At 43.0% G+C, this 19,180-nt stretch overlaps 1 protein-coding gene across 3 annotated transcripts in view; it reads left to right on the top strand.

Moving 5' to 3' along the window:
- ANKFY1 (ankyrin repeat and FYVE domain containing 1) overlaps window positions 1-19,180 on the top strand; it is an 85,520-nt gene that overhangs the window by 32,862 nt on the left and 33,478 nt on the right. For all 3 annotated transcript variants that reach the window (XR_004676344.1, XM_034989319.1, XM_034989320.1), the window contains exons 4-7: window positions 11,379-11,514; window positions 14,874-14,997; window positions 15,956-16,105; window positions 17,362-17,527. Coding sequence is in view for 2 of the 3 variants with exons in the window: in XM_034989319.1 (XP_034845210.1) it covers window positions 11,379-11,514; window positions 14,874-14,997; window positions 15,956-16,105; window positions 17,362-17,527 (576 nt within the window). In the remaining variant the exon portion in view is untranslated. The remainder of the gene's footprint in view (window positions 1-11,378; window positions 11,515-14,873; window positions 14,998-15,955; window positions 16,106-17,361; window positions 17,528-19,180) is intronic.

Raw genomic sequence — 19,180 nt, 5'->3', positions numbered from 1 at the left:
CTCATGCTTCCCTGGCATAACTGTGTGTGGTGGTGAGTCTTTCGGCTCTCCTGAAATGTGTCCTGGGTCCTGTCAAGCCCCCCCCAAAGCCCGGAGAGCTTCCTCCTCCCTCCTGTTGAGTCTGGTTGAAGCGCCCCTTGGAGGCCGCCCTGCGCCTGGAGCACGCAGAGGGTTCCAGGCTCTGGTGGAGGAGCGCACTGCCCGGTCGTCCGCGTGGGGTTTTGTTAAGAGAAACACAGCAGTACTTGACAGCTGTTGGATATCATGTGAACTGCTAGCTCTGGGTGGTTCCGTTTCAGTGTTAGATCATGCTGTGTTCCTCTGGAGGATATCCATGGTAGTTTTAAAGTATGTCCATCAATTATTGGATACTCTTCCCTTCCAAGGTGGGGCCCTAATTCCCCGTCCCTCAGTATAGGCTGACTGAGCTCTGTGTGACAGGTGGTGGTAGAAGTGACAGGGGGGCACCTGGGTGGCTCAGTTGGCGAAGTGTCTGCCTTCCGCTCAGGTCATGATCCCGGGGTCCTGAGATCGAGTCCCACATCGGGGTCCCTGCTCAGCGGGGAGCCTGCTTCTCCCTCTGCCTGCCGCTCCCCCTGTTTGTGTGCGTGCATGTTTGCGCTCTCTCTCTGACAAATAAATAAATAAAATCTTAAAAAAAAAAAAAAAGTGACAGCAGGTTCCTCCAGAGACAGGTTTGTGGACGCATCGTGACTTCCTCCTTGGTTTCTCTTTGGGAGCAGCTAGCTACCATGTCCTGAGGACATCACACAGCCTTGTGGGCTCCTGCTGATGGCTCAGACCCCTTGCCAGAGATTCTCTGGGAGCCTTAGGAAATCTGTTTTATCTGTGGTGATATTCCTTACTCAATCCTGGTGTTGCTCTTGTTTTTTCCTAATTATTGGCTATGTTAACTTTGTGTTTTTGTTTAAAGTAGTCTTTTAATACTAGTCATAACAGCAGGTTTAGTGTAGTCATGACTGTTCGGTGGTTGAGCCCTACGTGCTCCACCTGTATACACTGACTTGTCTTCAGAATGGCATTTTGAGGGGAGTACCATTGTTGGCTCCCATTTCATAATGAGGAAACTGTGAGGCACAGTCCAATTGAAGAACTCACCCTGTCACACGGTAGGAAGTATGCGAGCCGGGATTTGAACCCAGCCCGTTTGGCTGCAGAATCCATACCATTAACCATAGTGTTGTGTGGCCTTTCACTTTTGGTTTCTTTCGTTTCTAACTTCATTGAGATGCAAAGGAAGTGAAGTAAATTGCCCATATTCAACGTGTACAGTGTGATCACTTTTGACATAATTGTAAAACCATCACATGGAATGACAGACGCTTTCACCTCCCTAAAATTTCCTCTCATGTCTTTTTAATCCATCCCTTTCCATCCGCATCCCCAGGCAACCACTGATTGGCTTTCATTCATTGTAGAGTAGCTTGCATTTTCTAAACTTGTGTAAAAACAGACCCGTGGAGTATGTAGTATCTTTTGCCCAGCTTCACTCCACTCAACATACAGATTGTGAGATTCATCCAAAATCTCTGTATGCTGTGGTTTCAGCTGCTCATCCTTTGTTACTGCTGAGTAGTATCCAATGTGTGCATGGACCACAATGTGTTGTTTCAGGGACCTGCTGGTGGACACTTGGTTGGTACAAATGAAGTTTGTATGCCCGATTGTATGTGTTTGTTTTTCTCTTGGGTAAATACTTAGGAGTGACTAAGTTTAGTGTTGGGAATCTCCTGAAAATGGATGAAATGGATATAGCATGCCCACCCCATGAGCAGTGTGCGGAAGAGCTCCCATGCTCTAGATCCTTACTGACCTCGTAGGCAGGTGGTTCTTTCTTTCTTTCTTTCTTTTTTTTTTTTTTTTAAGATTTTATTTATTTATTTGACAGAGAGAGAGAGAGGGAGAGAGCATGAGAGGGGGAGGGGCAGAGGGAGAAGCAGACCCCTCGCCAAGCAGGGAGCCCGACGCGGGACTCGATCCCGGGACTCCAGGATCATGACCTGAGCCGAGAGCAGTCGCTTAACCAACTGAGCCACCCAGGCGCCCGCAGGTGGTTCTTTCTTACAGCGTTCACCATACGAAGGGATGTGGAGTGCAGTGTGGCTCTGAGGACCAGTAATGTTGAGCATTGTCTTGCGTTATCGATCATTTGTGTGTCTTCTTTTGGGAAGTGTGGGTTCGCATCTTTTGCCCTTTTAAAAATTGGGTTGTCTTCTCAGTTTTGAATTGTAAGCATTCTGTATATAATCTGGATACAAGTTATTTGTCTGAAAGCATGCATTCCTACCTTGTTCCTGATCTCGGAGGGAAGCAGTGAGATCTTTCATCCTCCATATTACCTGTTGATTGTAGGGTTTTTGTAGATGTGCTTTATCAATTTGAGGATTCCTAGTGTTTTGAGATGTTCTAGGACGTGGTTTTGAATTTTGTCAAACACTTTTTTTTTTTTTTAAGATTTTTAATTTATTTGAGAGAGAGCATGAGAGGGGGGGGAGGGTCAGAGGGAGAAGCAGACTCCCCGCTGAGTGGGGAGCCCGATGCGGGATTCGATCCCAGGACTCCCAGGATCATGACCTGAGCCGAAGGCAGTCGCTTAACCGACTGAGCCACCCAGGAGCCCCGAAAACACTTTTTTTTTTAATCTATTGAAATGACTCTTTAGTTTTTTTACCTTAATGCTTTTTATAGCAAATTACATTGATTTTTCCAGTGTTAAACTAGCTTTGCATTCCTGGTCTAAACGCCATGTGGTCACTATGTATTGTCATCTAAGTTGTGGACTTTACAGTTTTCTCTTATTACCCAATTATTTATTTATTTTTTAAAGATTTTATTTATTTATTTATCAGAGGGAGAGAGCACAAGCAGGGGGAGCTGCAGGCAGAGCAGGCAGAGGGAGAAGCAGGCTCCCCGCTGAGCAAGGAGCCCGATGTGGGGCTCGATCCCAGGACTCCGGGATCATGACCTGAGCCGAAGGCAGATGCTTAACGACTGAGCCACTCAGGTGCCCCGAAAAAAATTTTTTTAAAGATTTTATTTGTGTGAGAGAGAGAGAGGCAGAGGGACCCGATCCCAGGACCCTGGGATCATGACCTGAGCCGGAGGCACACACTCAACTGACTGAGCCACCCAGGTGTCCCAGATTATTTATTTTTGATCTTCTGTTTTAATACAAGGATTTAAAGTTCCACGTTTCCCTCTAAGCACTGCTCTAGCTGCATCTTGCAGATTCTGGTATGTTGTCATTTAGGTCAGGGTATGTTCTAATTTTCTTTGTGATTTCTTTGACCCATGAGTTATTTGGAAGTATGTTGCTTAGTTTCCAGATGTTTGGAGTTTTCCTAGATACTTTATCATGACTAATTTATTTTCTTTTTCTTTTTTTCTTTTTTTGAACAAGCAAGAGCAAGTGCATGCACATGGTAGAGGGTGGGTGGGACAGAGGGACAGGGAGAGAGAGAATTTTAAGCAGGCTCCACACCCAGCGCAGAGCCTGACGGGGTGCTCGATCTCACAACCCTGAGATGGTGACCTGAGCCAAAATCAACAGTTGGACGCCTAACCAACTGAGACACCCAGGCACCTGGGACTAATTTCTAATTTAATTCTGTTATTGTCAAATAACATACTTTATATGATTTTGATCCTTTTAAATTTACTGACACTTGGGCGCCTGGGTGGCTCAGTTGGTTGGGCGACTGCCTTCGGCTCAGGTCATGATCCCGGAGTCCTGGGATCAAGTCCCACATCAGGCTCCCAGCTCAGCAGGGAGCCTGCTTCTCCCTCTGACCCTATCCCCTCTCATGCTGTTTCTCTCTCTCTCTCTCAAATAAATAAATAAAAAAAAAAGCTTTAAATTTACTGACACTTGTTCTACAGCTCAGCATATGATCTGTCTTGGTGCACATCGATGCACTTGAGAAGAAAGTGTGTTCTGCAGTTGTTGGACATAGTGCTTTTTACGTGTCCGTTAGATCAGTGTATTTGATCGTATTGTTCAGACCTTCTGTATATTTTCTTTTTCTTTTGTGTCCAGTTCTGTCAGTGCCTTGAAGGTGGGTGTTAACATCTGCTATAATTTCAGGATTGTCAGTGTCTCCCTTCAGTTCTGTTCATTTTTGCTTCATATATTTTGGGCCTTGTCATTATACACATACACCTTTAATATGACTTCCTGATGAAGCGTGGCTTTTATCATTTTGAAATGATAAAATTTATTTCTGCTAATGCTCTATGTCTTAAAGTCTATTTCTGGTAGGAGATAGTCACTCTGGTCTCCTTACACTTACTGTGTGCAGGGTTTTTTGTATTTGTTTACTTTCACCTTGTCTGTATCTTTCTATTTAAACGTGTCCCTTGTGGGCAGCACATGATGAGGTCTTGCTGTTTTATTGCTTCTTTTTAAGTGGAGTGCTTAGACCACCAATATTTAATGTGATTATTTTTATGATGAAGGCTACCGTGTTTTTTTTCTGTTTGACCCAGTTTTTTTCTCTTTTTTCTGGGCTTCTCATTTTATTGCCTTCTTTTGGATAATTTGGATATTTAGTATTCTATTTAGATTTTTTTTTTTTTTAAGATTTATTTATTTTTAGTGACAGAGCGTGCACAGGTGGGAGGGGCAGAGGAAGAAGGAGAGAGTCTTAAGTGGATTCCATACTGGGCGCAGAGTTCCACACGGGGCTCTATCTCATGACGCTGAGATCACAGCCCAAGCCAAAACCAAGAGTTGGCAGCTTAACTGACTGTGCTTCCCCACCCCCCAGTTTTTTTTTTTTTTTTAAGATTTATTTATTTTTAGAGAGAGCCAAGTATTCCATTTAGATTTACTCACTTCTTGACTACCTCTCTTTGTATTATTGTTTAGTGATTGATCTAGGGCAAAGTTCCTCAACTTCAGCATTGTTGATATTTTGGACTCTTTAATTCTTTGTTTTGGGAGCTGTACTGTGCATTGCAGGATGTTTACCCACTAGACGCCAATAGCACTCCCCCAGTTTTGACAACCAGAAATATTACTGGACGTTGTGAGAGGTCCCTTGGGGGGCAAAATCGGCCCTGGTTGAGAACTACTTTAGGGATTACAATACATATACGTCTCACTTTTTATAGAATACTTATAGTCTGTTTGTAGTCTGTGGTCTCTTTGTACTTTGCAACCATATAGGTCCCCTTCGCGCTTCGACCATGGACCTTAACGGTTTAGCCGTCACGTACATGCCTGGAAAATCCCACTCTTCACAGTCGTTCATGCTGCAGCAAACTTAACAGGATTAAAAAGTCATTTATATTTACTCAGATATTTCTATTTCTTCAGTTCTTCCTTCATTTGTCAAGATCCATGTTTCCCTCTGGTATCATTTCTCTTCATCCTGAAGAACTTCCTTTTAACATTGCTTACAGACCAAGTCTGTTAGTGACAGATTCTTTTCCCTCATCTGAGGATGTCTTTATTTTGCCTTTGTATCTAAAGGATATTTTCCCTGGATATAGACACTTGAGTTGACAGCTCTCTCTTTTTTTTTTTTAAGAATTTATTTAGTTATTTGGCAGAGAGAGACACAGCGAGAGCAGGAACACAAGCAGGGGGAGCGGGAGAGGGAGAAGCAGGCTCCCCGCGGAGCAGGGAGCCCGACACGGGGCTCGATCCCAGGACCCCGGGATCATGACCTGAGCCAAAGGCAGATGCTTAACGGCTGAGCCATCCAGGCGCCCGACAGCTCTCTTTTTTTTAAGGAACTTTAAAAATGTTGTTCCACTTTGTTCTGGCCTCTGTGGTTTCTCTTGAGAAATCTGCAGTCATGGGGATCTTTTGTCTGTATGTAATGGTTGTTTTTCTGTAGTTGCTTTCAAGACTTTTTATCTTTTTAAAAAATTTTTAATCATAGTAAAAAGTATCTAACATAAAATTTACTATCTTAAACATTTTTAATTGTTTACTAGCATTAAGTGTATTCACACTGCTGTCAACTTATCTCCAGAACTTTTTAATTTTGCAAAACTGAAACTCCATACCCATTAAACAACTCCCCATTTCTCCCCATATCTAATTCCTGACAACTACCATTCTACTTCTGTTTCTGAATTTGACAACTTTAATTACCTCATATAAGTGGAATCATACAGAATTTGCCTTTTTGGGTTTGGCTTATTTCACTTCACACAATGTCCTAGGGTTCATCCATGTTGTAGCAAGTGTCAGAATTTCCTTCCCTTTTTTTTTTTTTTTTTTAAAGATTTACTTAAATACTTGAGGGTGGGGAGGGGCAGAGGGAGCGGTCAGGACTGGAGCCAAAATCAGACATTCAACTGACTGCACCACCCAGGTACCCAGAATTTCCTTCCTTATTAAGACTGAATAATAATCCAGTGTTTGTATACCACATTCTATTTATCCATTCATCCCCTGATGGATACTTGGGTTGCTTCTACCTCTTGACTATTGTGAGTAATTCTGCTGTGAACATGGATGTGCAAATATCTCTTCAAGATCCTACTTTCAGTTTTTTGGATACATATCCAGAAGTGGAATTGCTGGGTCATATAATAATTCCATTTTTCATTTTTTGAGGAATTCTCATACTGTTTTCCATAGGGACTATATACCATGTTACATTTCCACCAGTGGTGTACAAGGGTTCCAGTTTCTTCACATCCTCACCAACACTTGTGATTTTCTGTTTGTTGGTTTGGATAGTAGCCATTCTAGTGGGTGCGAAGTGATCAAGACTATCTTTATGTTTAGTTTGTGGCAATTTGATTATTAGGTGCTTAGGTATAGATTTTATTCTTGCTTGGAGTTACTTGATCTTAAATCTAAAACTTCATGTCTGTCACCAAATCTGGAATGTTCTTGACCATCATTTCTTCAAATATTTTTCTTTCTTGATCTCTTTATTCTCTCCTTTTTTTTTTTTTAAGATTTTATTTATTAGAGAGAGTGTGCGTGAGCAGGGGGGAGGGGCAGAGGGTTAGGGAGAAGCAGAACCACCCTCCCCCCTGCTGAGCAGGGAGCATGACTCAGTTTCCAGACACTGGGATCATGACCTGAGCCAAAGGCAGACGCTTAACCGACTGAGCCACACATATACCCCTATTCTCTCCTTTTGAGACTCCTGTGACACACATCCTAGACCTTTGTTTCTATCCCACAAGTCTTTGAAGCTCCTTTTTCCCTCCCAATCTTATTTTTCTCTCTGTTCTCCAGATAGGATAATTTCTGTTTGCCTGTCTTCAAGTTTGCTGACTTTTTCTGCTGCCATTTTCATTCTGCTGTTGAGCCCATTGAATTTTTAGTTACATATATTGTATTCTTCATTCTGTAATTTCCACTTGTTCCTTTTTTAGTTTATATGCTGAAAATTTCTATTTTTAAAATTTTATGTGTGTTTTCCTTTACCTTCTGGAGCATAGTACACCAGATGCTTTCATGTCTTTGATAAATTCAATATCTGGTCATCTTGGGGTTAGAATATGTTGTCTTTTGCCTTGAGAAATGGCCATATTTTCCTGATTTTTTTTTTTTTTCTATCAAATGATTTTGGATTGTATCCTGAACATTGTGATTATGTTTTGTAGACTCTGGGTCCTGTATCATCCTCTGGAAAATATTGAATCTCTAAATTCAGACTGAAAGTTGTTTCACCTTCTGTGGGTAGTGGCTCAAACATTACTGCAATTCTTTTTTTTTTTTTAAGATTTTATTTATTTATTTGATAGAGAATGACACAGCGAGAGAGGGAACACAAGCAGGGGGAGTGGGAGAGGGAGAAGCAGGCTTCCCGGTGAGCAGGGAGCCTGATGCGGGGCTCGATCCCAGGACCCTGGGATCATGACCTGAGCCAAAGGCAGACGCTTAACGACTGAGCCACCCAGGTACCGCTTTCACTGCAATTCTTGAAGCTAGGCTGGGACTCTTCCATACATGAGTATCTCAGAGGTGAGCCTTTGTTCATACGCAAAATGAGGAGATTTCCCTTGCTCTTCAGCTCTCCAAGGCCTCTTTTCTTGGTGCACCTGGCCAGAAAGATGGAGTTTTTATTAGAGGGTTAGGCATCTGCATGGTCACCATTCAGGAGGGTTGCTTCTTCAAGTCTTCCTCCCTCTACAATTCAGCTACTTTTGTGTACTTTTAGAATCATCAGGTAGTTGTTTTTAGCTATAATCAGTTAAAATGGGATGGGTTGTTACCCTGTCGAGACAGAGCTAGAACGTCTGTCCTTTTATTCCTTTTTGATACAGGGATGATTTAGAAGTATGGTTTGGGGTTTATTTTTATTCCCAGGAAGTTATAGTTAAGGGTGCATCCTTAAAATGACTAAAGAGCATGCTTTTACTGATAAAAGATGCTGTCTATCACAATTTTTTAATTTTATGAATCAAAAACTTTTGTGTAAAGTAAATGAAAAAATAGTTGGAAACTTGAAGACAATTGAGTTAAACCAGAGTCATAGTAGGATATTCAAGATACTTTTCTCAGTATTTTAGATTAAATACAGGATTTAAGGGCACCTGGGTGGCTCAGTTGTTAAGCACCTGCCTTCAGCTCAGGTCATGATCCCGGGGTCCTGGGATCGAGCCCTGCATCGGGCTCCCTGCTCCACGGGAAGCCTGCTTCTCCCTCTCCCGCTCCCCCTGCTTGTATTCCCTCTCTCGCTGTGTCTCTCTGTCAAATAAATAAAATCTTAAAAAAAAATAAATAAATATAGGATTTAAGTAACGAAATTAATTTCCTCAGTATGCTTCATTTAATGGCTAATTGCCTACCAATAAGTTTATTCCCATTTTTCCCAAATGTATTATAAAACATTTTTAAAAAATCAAATCAAAACTACAACCAGAAAACCTGGCCATATAGAAAATCTCAAGTTCTCTACAAAGTGTGGCTCTGTGTACCCTGGACTACTGTGAAGTCAGAAGTTGAGGTGTTCTTTTTCTTTTGATCCCTGCAGTCACAGAGTTTTACCAGCGTGTGTGCTGGGCCTGCTGTGTGTGCTGGGCCTGCTGAGGGCTGAGGGGTGACTGTCTCTCGCAGCAGGTATACCACACAGGTCATGGAGGCCAAATGGCTTCATTTCTCAGAGTCTATCTATTCCTTTGCGTCTCCTCCTGGTTTATAGGCTCATCGAATTGAACAGCCATTTGTGTGAGTAATTGGTAGCAGGAGACTGCATGATTCGCCTAAGAGCACATGCCCTCCTCCTGGCTCAGTGCTCTTTGCCCACCTTGTACCCATGGCTGCTTAGTCAGAGTCTCAGAATGAATTTATTTTCACTGTAGTTTGGAGATGAAGGGAAGAGTCAAGGCAGGAGTGGAAATGCTTGGAGGTCACTTGAACTTTACGTCATTTGAAGTTTTGAGGGCTCCAGGAAATCCCTGCTGATTGTGGTTTTTAAGAAAATTATTTAGGGGGGCGCCTGGGTGGCTCAGTCGTTAAGCGTCTGCCTTCGGCTCAGGTCATGATCCCAGGGTCCTGGGATGGAGCCCCGCATCGGGTTCCCTGCTCCGCGGGAAGGCTGCTTCTCCCTCTCCCACTCCCCCTGCTTGTGTTCCTGCTCTCGCTGTCTCTCTCTCTGTCAAATAAATAAATCTTTAAAAAAAAAAAATTATTTAGGTTTTGACTTATTAATTGTCAAGTTTATTGATTTGGATAATTGGGGGAGGGTTATTAAAGGAAACCAGCTAAATTTTAAAACAGAATCAGGGTGCCTGGGTGGCTCATTCAGTCAAACATCTGGCTCTTAATTTCAGCTCAAGTCATGATCCCGGAGTCCTGGGATTAAGCCCCCACGTCGGGCTCCACGCTGGGTGTGAAGCCTGCTTAACTTTCTCTCTTTCCTTCTCCCTCTGTCCCTCCTCCTCCTCTAAAAAAAATCAGAGAAATAAAAAATAAGCCCAAAGAAAAATTAGTAGATCCTACCAGGGTTAATATTTTAGTGTATATCCTTCCAGTGTCTCAACAGATAGACAGGGGCACCTGGCTGGCTCATTCGGTGGAGTGTGTCGAGCATGTGATTCTTGGCCTTGGAGTAATCAGTTTGAGCCCCATGTTGAGTGTAGAGATTACTTAAAAAAAAAAAAAAAAAAAGACTGATTGTCTGTTTATGGCCATACCACCCTGAATGTCCTCAATCTTGTCTGATCTTAGAAGCTAAACAGGGTTGGATCTGGTTACTATTTGGATGGGAAACAGACACAAAGCTTTGTGTTTGTGTATGTATACATACTCATACACATATATATATACACAGATCTCAAAAAAATGAGATCATTTAATACATGTATTTTTAGCCTTTCTAAATAATTTTAATTGATGCAAAATTTTCCAGTGTGAAAATTTTGAAAAATTTTTTGAAAAAATCTTCAAGATTTTTGTTCCAGTTTTTTGTTATTAAAAATAATACTATCTTGGGCTCCTGGGTGGCTCAGTCATTAAGCGTCTGCCTTCGGCTCAGGTCATGATCCCAGGGTCCTGGGATCGAGTCCTACATCGGGCTCCCTCCTCGGGGGGAAGCCTGCTTCTCCCTCTCCCCCTCCCGCTGCTTGTGTTCCTGCTCTCACTATCTCTGTCTCTGTCAAGTAAATAAATAAAATCTTTAAAAAAAAAATAATAATAATACTATCTTGACTGTCTTAGTATACATATTTCTCTGTATTTGCTCAGTTATTAGGGTAATAATCTACATGTATAATTGATGTGTAAGAGGTTATGTACTTTTTAGGAATCTTTGAAAGACAAAAAAATATATTCTAGTTTTGTGTTTGTAGCTACTGGTAAAGGTTTACCGAACATTTTTAGTTAACTTTGTAAATTACCATTCATAGCTGTTGCCCATTTTCCCATTGGTTATCCATGTTTTCATGTTTATTTATAAGATCTTTTCATTGGAATATAAACTCTTTGTCCTATATTCAAAATATTTTCCCCCAATTTATTTGATTTACATCTTTTTATTTTATTTTTTTTAAGGGGGGGGTAGGGAAGGGGATGGGGGCGAGGGAGAGAGAGAATCTTAAGCAGGTGCCACGCCAATGTGGGGCTTGATCTCACAACCCTGAGATCCTGACCTGAGCTGAAATCAAGAATCGGACGCTCAACCGACTGAGCTACGCAGGCACCGCTTGACTTACGTCTTTAGTTTACTTCTCTTACTTACCACCCTTTGTAAAACTTGAACATTTTTCTGAAGTTAGATGCTGCCCAGAATGCTTAATTGCCATTTTTGATGGCTGCATGATATTTCTTTGAGTTGAGGGTACCAGAATTTACTCTATTAGCCTGAAATTTTAGGGATCCTCAAGCAGACTTAAGTGTGTCATTCGTGCTTTGTTTTCAGTGTCTGTCTTTCCTTAACCAGATGCTAACCCTGAGGTGACAAGGACGATGCTCCGCTGGATCTACACGGATGAGCTGGAGTTCAGAGAAGATGACGTGTTCCTGACTGAGCTGATGAAGCTGGCGAATCGGTTTCAGCTACAGCTCCTCAGGGAGAGGCAAGTCACAGCACATCTATTCAAGCACCTCACATGGTGGTGGCTGAGCTTTAATTATGCCAAGCTCTGGGAAAACAGCTTCTTCTGCTAATGTAAATGACTTTTGCAAGGTGTTCTTTTAAAGGCAGTAGTGGGGAGAGAATTTTACCTCCCTTGCTTTGTGTTACTTTGTAAGCTAAATTTTGCCAAAGCTTTTAGGTATTCTCTTTTCTTTCACTGATTTTTTTTTTTAAACCTGGGATTACATAATTGTATGAGCTGCTAAACTGAATATGAACTAATTCAGATTATAGTGTCCAAACCCTCAGCTTTCCCTCCAGTACCACTTCTTGTGACATTTATTCTGCTTTGTGATGTGATATATGTACTTGGTGAAGTCCTTGGTCATATTCTTTTTGTTAGAAACTCATTAATGCCTGAATTAATACACAAGAGTACAGCTCATTAAGTTTCAGGGACAGTGTTTTTGAGCTCTTACTTCATTTGTTACTGCTTTTTAGGTTCCCAAGGAGATAGCCTGCTGTGTTTTTTTATATTGCATTTTCTCTGTTGCTCTCCCAAGTCGGCCTTCCAGAGCAACAGAAGACACAATGTCACACCTGTGATGTCATGCAAAATGCCCTCTGGTTTCTGTTGGGGATGTGGCTCTTGGTGGTCAGTTTGGTTGGAGGAATGTCTTTTACATCATTTAGTGATCTTTTGTATCCCCTTGGGTGCTGCAGGAGTGGCTTTTCTCCTGGGTGAGTGAAGGGATGGTTTCTACCATCAAGAAGTACTCCCCCTGTTGTGTTGCCCTCAGAGAGCCTAGAGCAGCTTGCTCTTTCCACCACAGGGCTGGTGTTTACCGGGCCGCCATGCCCCACGTGAATGAGTTACGCAGGTTCCTCCTAACGCTCTATGATTGAGGTCAGCTTTGAGTGCATTTTAATATCTAAATCCAATAACAACAACAACAACAAAACCCAAACAGGTCTAAGGTAGGCACATACAGTATTCAGTTAGCAAAGCTAACTTGACCGTGGAGGCCTTGCTGTGAACTCTTTGGTTTGTTTGGGTGTTTGAACCATCTGAGTGAATTGAAAATGATTTTAATTAGATTGGATATGATTTGTATCTTTTCTTTTTCCAGATTTACTGAGCTTTTTTCCATTGACCTTGTCAAACTTGCCTGTAAATTAAATTGCTTTGATAAAAATGCCTTGGGGTTGGAGTAGTTTAGGTAATTGTAATTTGTGTAATGGATTCTTTAATTAAAATGTTTGTTTATTGACTGGTTAGGCTTCTTAGTCATCAATATTACCAGATGCTCAATTTTGTACCGTTGGGTGTGGGCATTAAGTTGTTATCTCTTGCTGTGGCACTGGAAGACACAGGGTGGGCGGAGGTCAAATGTCGGCTTTTAAAAGGTCGCAGAGTGCCCACTGCTGTGCGCAGGCGGAATCACACATCTGAGATAGTAAGTGAAGGGTTGTCACAAATGTGTGCAGGTCAGTATGAAGTAGGTGTCACTCACGTTTGTAATGTCGGGATTGTGGAGGTTTGGGATTGCTATCACCAGTTTGATGAAAAGGAGGTTTTTTTTTGCTAAGTATTATCAGAAAGATACTTTTTTTTTTTTAAGAGAATTAATAGTAAATGCTAAAAATTGATAGTTGCTATAATAGTTGTTTTCCTGATTATAAAATACAAGCTCAGCATATGGCATTTGGAAAATATAGAGTAATACAGAGAAAAAGCCCTAAGTTATCTGTAATTCAGCCACTGTTAACGTTTTGTTGTCTCTCCTGTCAGTACCTTTTCCACACCTCCTATTCATGCACATGGGAGTGATACTGAAACCAGACAGAAGTTCGTGAGATGCTTAATACAGGCTTGATTTTGTACTTTGAAAATTGTTTTTGTACATCTATATCCTTTTAGTGCTCTAAAATTAAAAACATGTATGAACAACAAAATTGCTTCAGAGGAAAGTTAGTCTGTCCTGCTACTGTTGAAAGAGAAGATAAGAACTAAGAATCTGAATTTTTAGGGTGCCTGGGTGGCTCAGTCGGTTAAGCGTCAGCCTTCAGCTCAGGTCATGATCCCGGGGTCCTGGGATCGAGTCCCGCATAGCCTGCCTCTCTCTCTCTCTCTTTCTCTCTCTGTCTCTCTGTGTCTCATGAATAAATAAATAAAATCTTTAAAAAAAAAAAAAGAATCTGAATTTTTAAATAAGGTGACATGGTCTTGGGGCGCCTGGGTGGCTCGGTCGGTTGGGTGTCTGCCTTCGGCTCGGGTCATGATCCCGGGGTTCTGGGATCGAACCCCGCATCGGGCTCCCTGCTCGGCGGGAAGCCTGCTTCTCCCTCTCCCGCTCCCCCTGCTTGTGTTCCCTCTCTCACTGTGTCTCTCTCTGTCAAATAAATAAAATCTTAAAAAAAAAAAAAAAAAAGATGACATGGTCTTCTATGTAAATGTAAATTTATGTTACGTAAGCCATGTCGGTTACTAGTTACACGCTTTCCGAGTAGTGAATGGCATTTTGGGGACCCCAGGGTGAGGTAAAAATGAAGTTTTCTGCTGGTTGAAACAAAATGTCTGCCTTCGGGAAACACATTTGAGTATCTTGGTACGAATGTCATTTGGCAGCAGAAAGGAGAAGGGGATTTGTCTGTCAAAGTGCTTTGCAAAGACCTCTGCAAATATGAGTCAGTAGTCCCTGCGGTAGGACGTTAGGATGGCAGGCAGTACCTGGGTATCTGTGGGTGTGCTGTGGGTTCACTGGGTGTATACTGTGGGTATAATGGGTGAAACTCAGTTGTGTCTCCATTTTCTAGTGGGCTTTTAAGTGTCAGCTTTATTGAGTGATAATTCACATACCGTACAGTTCACCTTCGGGAGAACTTTTCGGAGATGTTAATTTATTGAGCAAACATAGAGCCTCCTGTTTGAAGCTAATCTGAAGCCTCACTGGTGGCATAACAGAGCTGTGCTCGTGGGAACTGCACCCATGTCCTGTACAGTTAAATATTAAAGGAGTGAATTTGACCTGTCATGTGTTTCATTTTGCAGGTGCCTGTGTATGATTAGTGAGTTTCATCGAATTACTTATAAGTCAGTTGGGGGGGGGGGGGTTATGCTTATCATGTTTATTTAGAGGTTATTTTGATTCTGACCAGAATGGTCAATGTGGTATAATGCAATTCTTGTACTTTTAAAATGTGGTAGCTCAGCTGTAAATCATTCCTAACTCCTCTGCTTATCTTGTACGTTAGCGTTACTGGACATAGACTGCCAGTATACCAATTATAGCTTTGATTTGTTCATTTATGAATCTGTTTGTCCTAATGATGCTGTTCATCATTAATATTCTCTTGCAGATGTGAGAAGAGTGTTATGTCTCTGGTGAACGTCAGGAATTGTATTCGCTTCTATCAGACTGCGGAGGAGCTGAGTGCCAGCACGCTGATGAACTATTGTGCAGAAATTATTGCCAGTCATTGGGTGAGTGAGAGATTGAGGGGTGTGAGCAGAGCACCCTCACAGCAAGCCGGAGACCTGGGCTCGGGCCTGCTTCTGTGGAAAGTTACCTCTCTGGCTCCTACTTGGTTAGATGCCATGTGAGATTCTTCTGGGCTCTGAAAGTCTCATTCCCATTTGAGAGTAGAGAGGCAGAAGTTAGTTCAGGTTAAGAAACAGGCTTGGAACAGAGGGACACCTGCCTGCTCCCTCTGTCTGCAGAAGCTGCCCGCAGGCCTGGGGTGCTCAGCAGTGCTGTTTCAGGGCATCTCTGGGCTGTCCAGCACCCGGAGAGCATCGTTAAGTTTCGATTTGCTCTTCTTCGCAGGTGTTCGTCATAAAGAACAGTTTTTGCATTGCTTTGTTGTCTTTGCATTTTTTAAAAAATCATGTCTAGTGCTATGTTTTATAAGCTAGTTCCTACAAATTGTTTTGTACTTAACAACGTTGTGAGAAAAGGTGCCTAAAATAATTGGATTGTAAAGAATTCAAACAGGAGTGGCATTCTTTCTGCTAAGATAGAAATACAGAGATTTGCAGTAGTGGAGACCACCTGTGACTGGGGGGGACTCACCTCTGGAAATTCCGATGAACTCCGCAGCTACCATCTTTGTAGGGGGTGAGGACCCTATTTTCCCCGCCCCCCTGGAGGGCTCCTTGCGGTGTCCTGGGTGGGTGACAGTGTCGCTGTCCCACAGTGGGGCTGCGGTGGACGGTTCCGGCTCTGGTTCCTGGCTCGGCCTTTTACTCCCTGTGTGAACCCGAGCAAGAGTTACTGAGCCCCTTCGTACTTGACCTTCTTCATGTGTGAACTAGTGGTGGGGAATGCCAAGCCCTTTAAAGTAGGGCCAGACACATTCTGAGGGCTTCTTCGTGAGCATCTGTTGTTGTTACCGTTGGTGTGTTGGGTCTGCTCTGCTTTTCACTGTCCTTCGGTCCTCAGGACGACCTGCGGAAGGAAGACTTCAGTAGCATGAGTGCCCAGCTGTTGTACAAAATGATCAAATCCAAGACCGAGTACCCGTTACACAAGGCGATCAAAGTAGAGCGAGAGGATGTGGTCTTCCTCTATCTCATTGAGATGGACTCACAGGTACTGTTGCTGCTTTTTCCCAAAAGCATACATTGCTTGTTTTTTTCTAAAATGCCCCCCACTCCCTCTGAGCCATCACCAGCACGGTCTCTGATGTACACGCGTCTGCGCGTGGTTTGTTCAGGGCAGTCTGAGCTTTTCCTCTTACGCTCCTGAAAACCCTTCCAGCCTCTGCCCATTTCCAAAGCCACTTGCATGTGTGTAGGTCGTGTTGGAGCAGTACCTGACTTCCAGGTACCAAAACCTGCTTTAGTTTTCTTTTGCTGTTGTAAGAAATCGCCACAAACCTAGTGGCTAAAAACAACACAAATGTTTTATCTTACAGTGTTGTCGTTGGAAGTCTAGTGCAGGCCTCACCCACCGGTAGTTCAGGTGTTGGCAGGCTTTCTTCCTCTTGGGAGACTGTAGGAGAGAATCCATTTCCTGATCGTTTGGGGTATTGGCAGAATTTACTTCCTTGTGGTTAGAGGACCAGCGTCCCCGTTTCCTTGCTGGTTCTCGGCTGGGAGCTCTTCTTGGCCTCTGGAGGCCACCACATTCCTCCTCCTTCTGAGCCAGGGACGGTGCATCAAGTGCTCGGGTCACATCTTTCTGACCTGCTCTTCTGCTTCCCTCTTTCCCTCCTAAGGACACATTTGATTAGGTGGGTCCCTCCAGGATAATGCAGGATGCGTTCCCTCAAGGTCCTTAACCTAATGACATCTGCAAAGTCCCTTTTGTCGGGGATGGTGGCACAGTTTCCCGGGACTAGGACATAGACATCTTTAGGGGCTGTTGCTCTGCTGACTTCACTGCCCTATGAAGAAATGCAGTTGCTCTTGGCAGATGGGAGCATAGTGTGCGTTATCCTGGGCGTCCAGCATCTGGGAGACATCGTGCTGTGTGGGGAATTAGATATTAAGCCACAGTCTTTTATGAAGAAGTTAGCCTGTTCCCATCAGGCTCTGACCCTCAGCCCTGGCCTTTGTGCTCCTACAACACTGTCTGCATTTCCCTCTTGGTCCTGTACTGTCTTCCATGGTGTCTGTGTCTGCTCTGTGATCCCATTAATTCTTTGTTCCCTGGGAGGCATGTGCCTTGAGGAGGCCCGAGAGAAGTTTGTGAATTCATTGGGATTTGGAGAGTATGTAGTGTTATAGCACTAAGATTTGGTATTTATATAAAAAGATGATATGTAAGAGTCCACCTGGGAGAGAGATTAAAATCAGTTGTATTCTCTACTGGCTGGTTACTAATTTACAAATTTATCTGTGCAGCTCCCTGGGAAGCTGAATGAAGTGGATCATAACGGAGACCTAGCTTTAGATCTAGCCCTGTCACGACGACTGGAGAGTATTGCCACCACCCTGGTTAGCCACAAGGCTGACGTGGACATGGTCGACAAGAATGGCTGGAGCTTGTTACACAAAGGAATCCAAAGAGGTAGGGAGAAGCAGTCTACTTTGTATTTCTCTCTGCGAGCAGTTTTACTTTAATCTGGGTAATTTTTGAAGATTCTCTGACCTTGTTGCACACGTTGTGAAAAGCTTCTTCAGTCTGCACATGATGTAGGATCTGTGATCGGTGGGAGGAGGAGCCAGTGGCTGTACCATGTTTCTTAGGCTCTTGTGGGGTCAGCAGTGCCCCCAGAGGAAGGACCAAGGAGAGGGCACCTCCAGAAGGACCTTGGACTTGTAAGCCGTTGACATGCGTCACTTTCTCGAGGACTTGTGCCAGGAGGACTTTACTTGTATCAGGGATTATGAAAGAGGGAAAGGATCAAAACCATGCACATTTAAAAAAATTCTTGGCTTCAGAATTTTCACTTGTATAGGTTAGACTTCTTTTTTTTTTTAAAGATTTTATTTATTTATTCATGAGAGACAGAGAGAGAGAGAGAGGCAGAGGGAGAAGCAGGCTCCCAAGGAGCAGGGAGCCCAATGTGGGACTCGATCCCAGGACCCCAGGATCATGACCTGAGCCGAAGGCAAACGCTTAACCATCTGAGCCACCCAGGCACCCTATAGGTTAGACTTCTGTCATGGCAGAGTGATGAAGTTTCATTTTGTTCTAGGAAGGTTATTTGAGATTGTAGCTGCATTTTGAGTATGTTATTCATAGTGGGAAGAATGTGGAAGTGATAGAAGAAAGATCAAAACACTTTAATCTTAATTAACTTTTCAAGGGAAGAAAATACTCGCCTTTTTTGTTTTATGTTTCCCATGGCCTTGTTGATTCTTAAGTCCCGGATGGATCCTGCTTGCCGCTCCTTCACAGTAGTCCTGTCTGACAGGGTGAGAAGCTGTCTAGAGGCAGAGTTCCAGCATGCGGTGACAGCTGTCACAACTGCCAAAGTCTTCATTTTGTAGATGACCCAACTGAAGTGCTTGGCCAAGGCCAGTTTGTTTACATGCGGACAACAAAGACAGAATGTACTGATTTCCACACATCTGATCACCCTTCCAATCATGCGACCATCATTATTATGCTCTATTTTTATGCTGTTATTGTGCAATGATACCGTCATTCTTATATTTACTATCGTTATTGTACTGTCATTATTTGTATATCTATCCTATTAAAATTCACGAGTTGCTCTCAGCTGGTGGAATGTTGTTACTTCAGATATGGTCCTGTTGCAGCCATGGCTTTGCTCTTTTTGGGCAAAGGTTTTAATATAAACATCCCTCAAAGCCATGTGTTAGAGTGTTAAGCTTGCTGGCTGGCAGAGAGGAAAATGTTGCTCATCGTCGGGAAGGAGCTCCTTGGAGTATGTCGGTGTCGAGAGCAGATGCATTTCCCAGGCTGCACTCTGCACTGTGCAGAGCCGTTGGGTGCTTAGCGCACTGGGTGTGCGTGTGTGTAGTGGGGAAGGTTCCCACCACATGGGGAATTATTTTCCCCATACTGTGTGGTGTCTGAGATGTTTGTTTTGGAAACAAATGCACTTGTTGCTTAAAAAAAAAAGAAGTCTCAGAGTTCTGTTTCTTTCCTCTTAGGGAGTTAAGTTCTTATGTGTGATGAAAAAGCATCTTTGACGAGTTATTAAATATCTTGGTGATTGCTTAGTTACGAGAGTTGCCAAGAATTGGCGAT

The sequence above is a fragment of the Mirounga leonina genome, unplaced genomic scaffold (assembly GCF_011800145.1).
Source record: "Mirounga leonina isolate KUSES-001 unplaced genomic scaffold, KU_Mleo_1.0 Mir_488, whole genome shotgun sequence".
NCBI classification, from domain to species: Eukaryota; Metazoa; Chordata; class Mammalia; order Carnivora; family Phocidae; genus Mirounga; species Mirounga leonina.
Note: the sequence above shows the minus strand (reverse complement) of the source record. Positions and strands in the feature narration are given on the sequence as shown.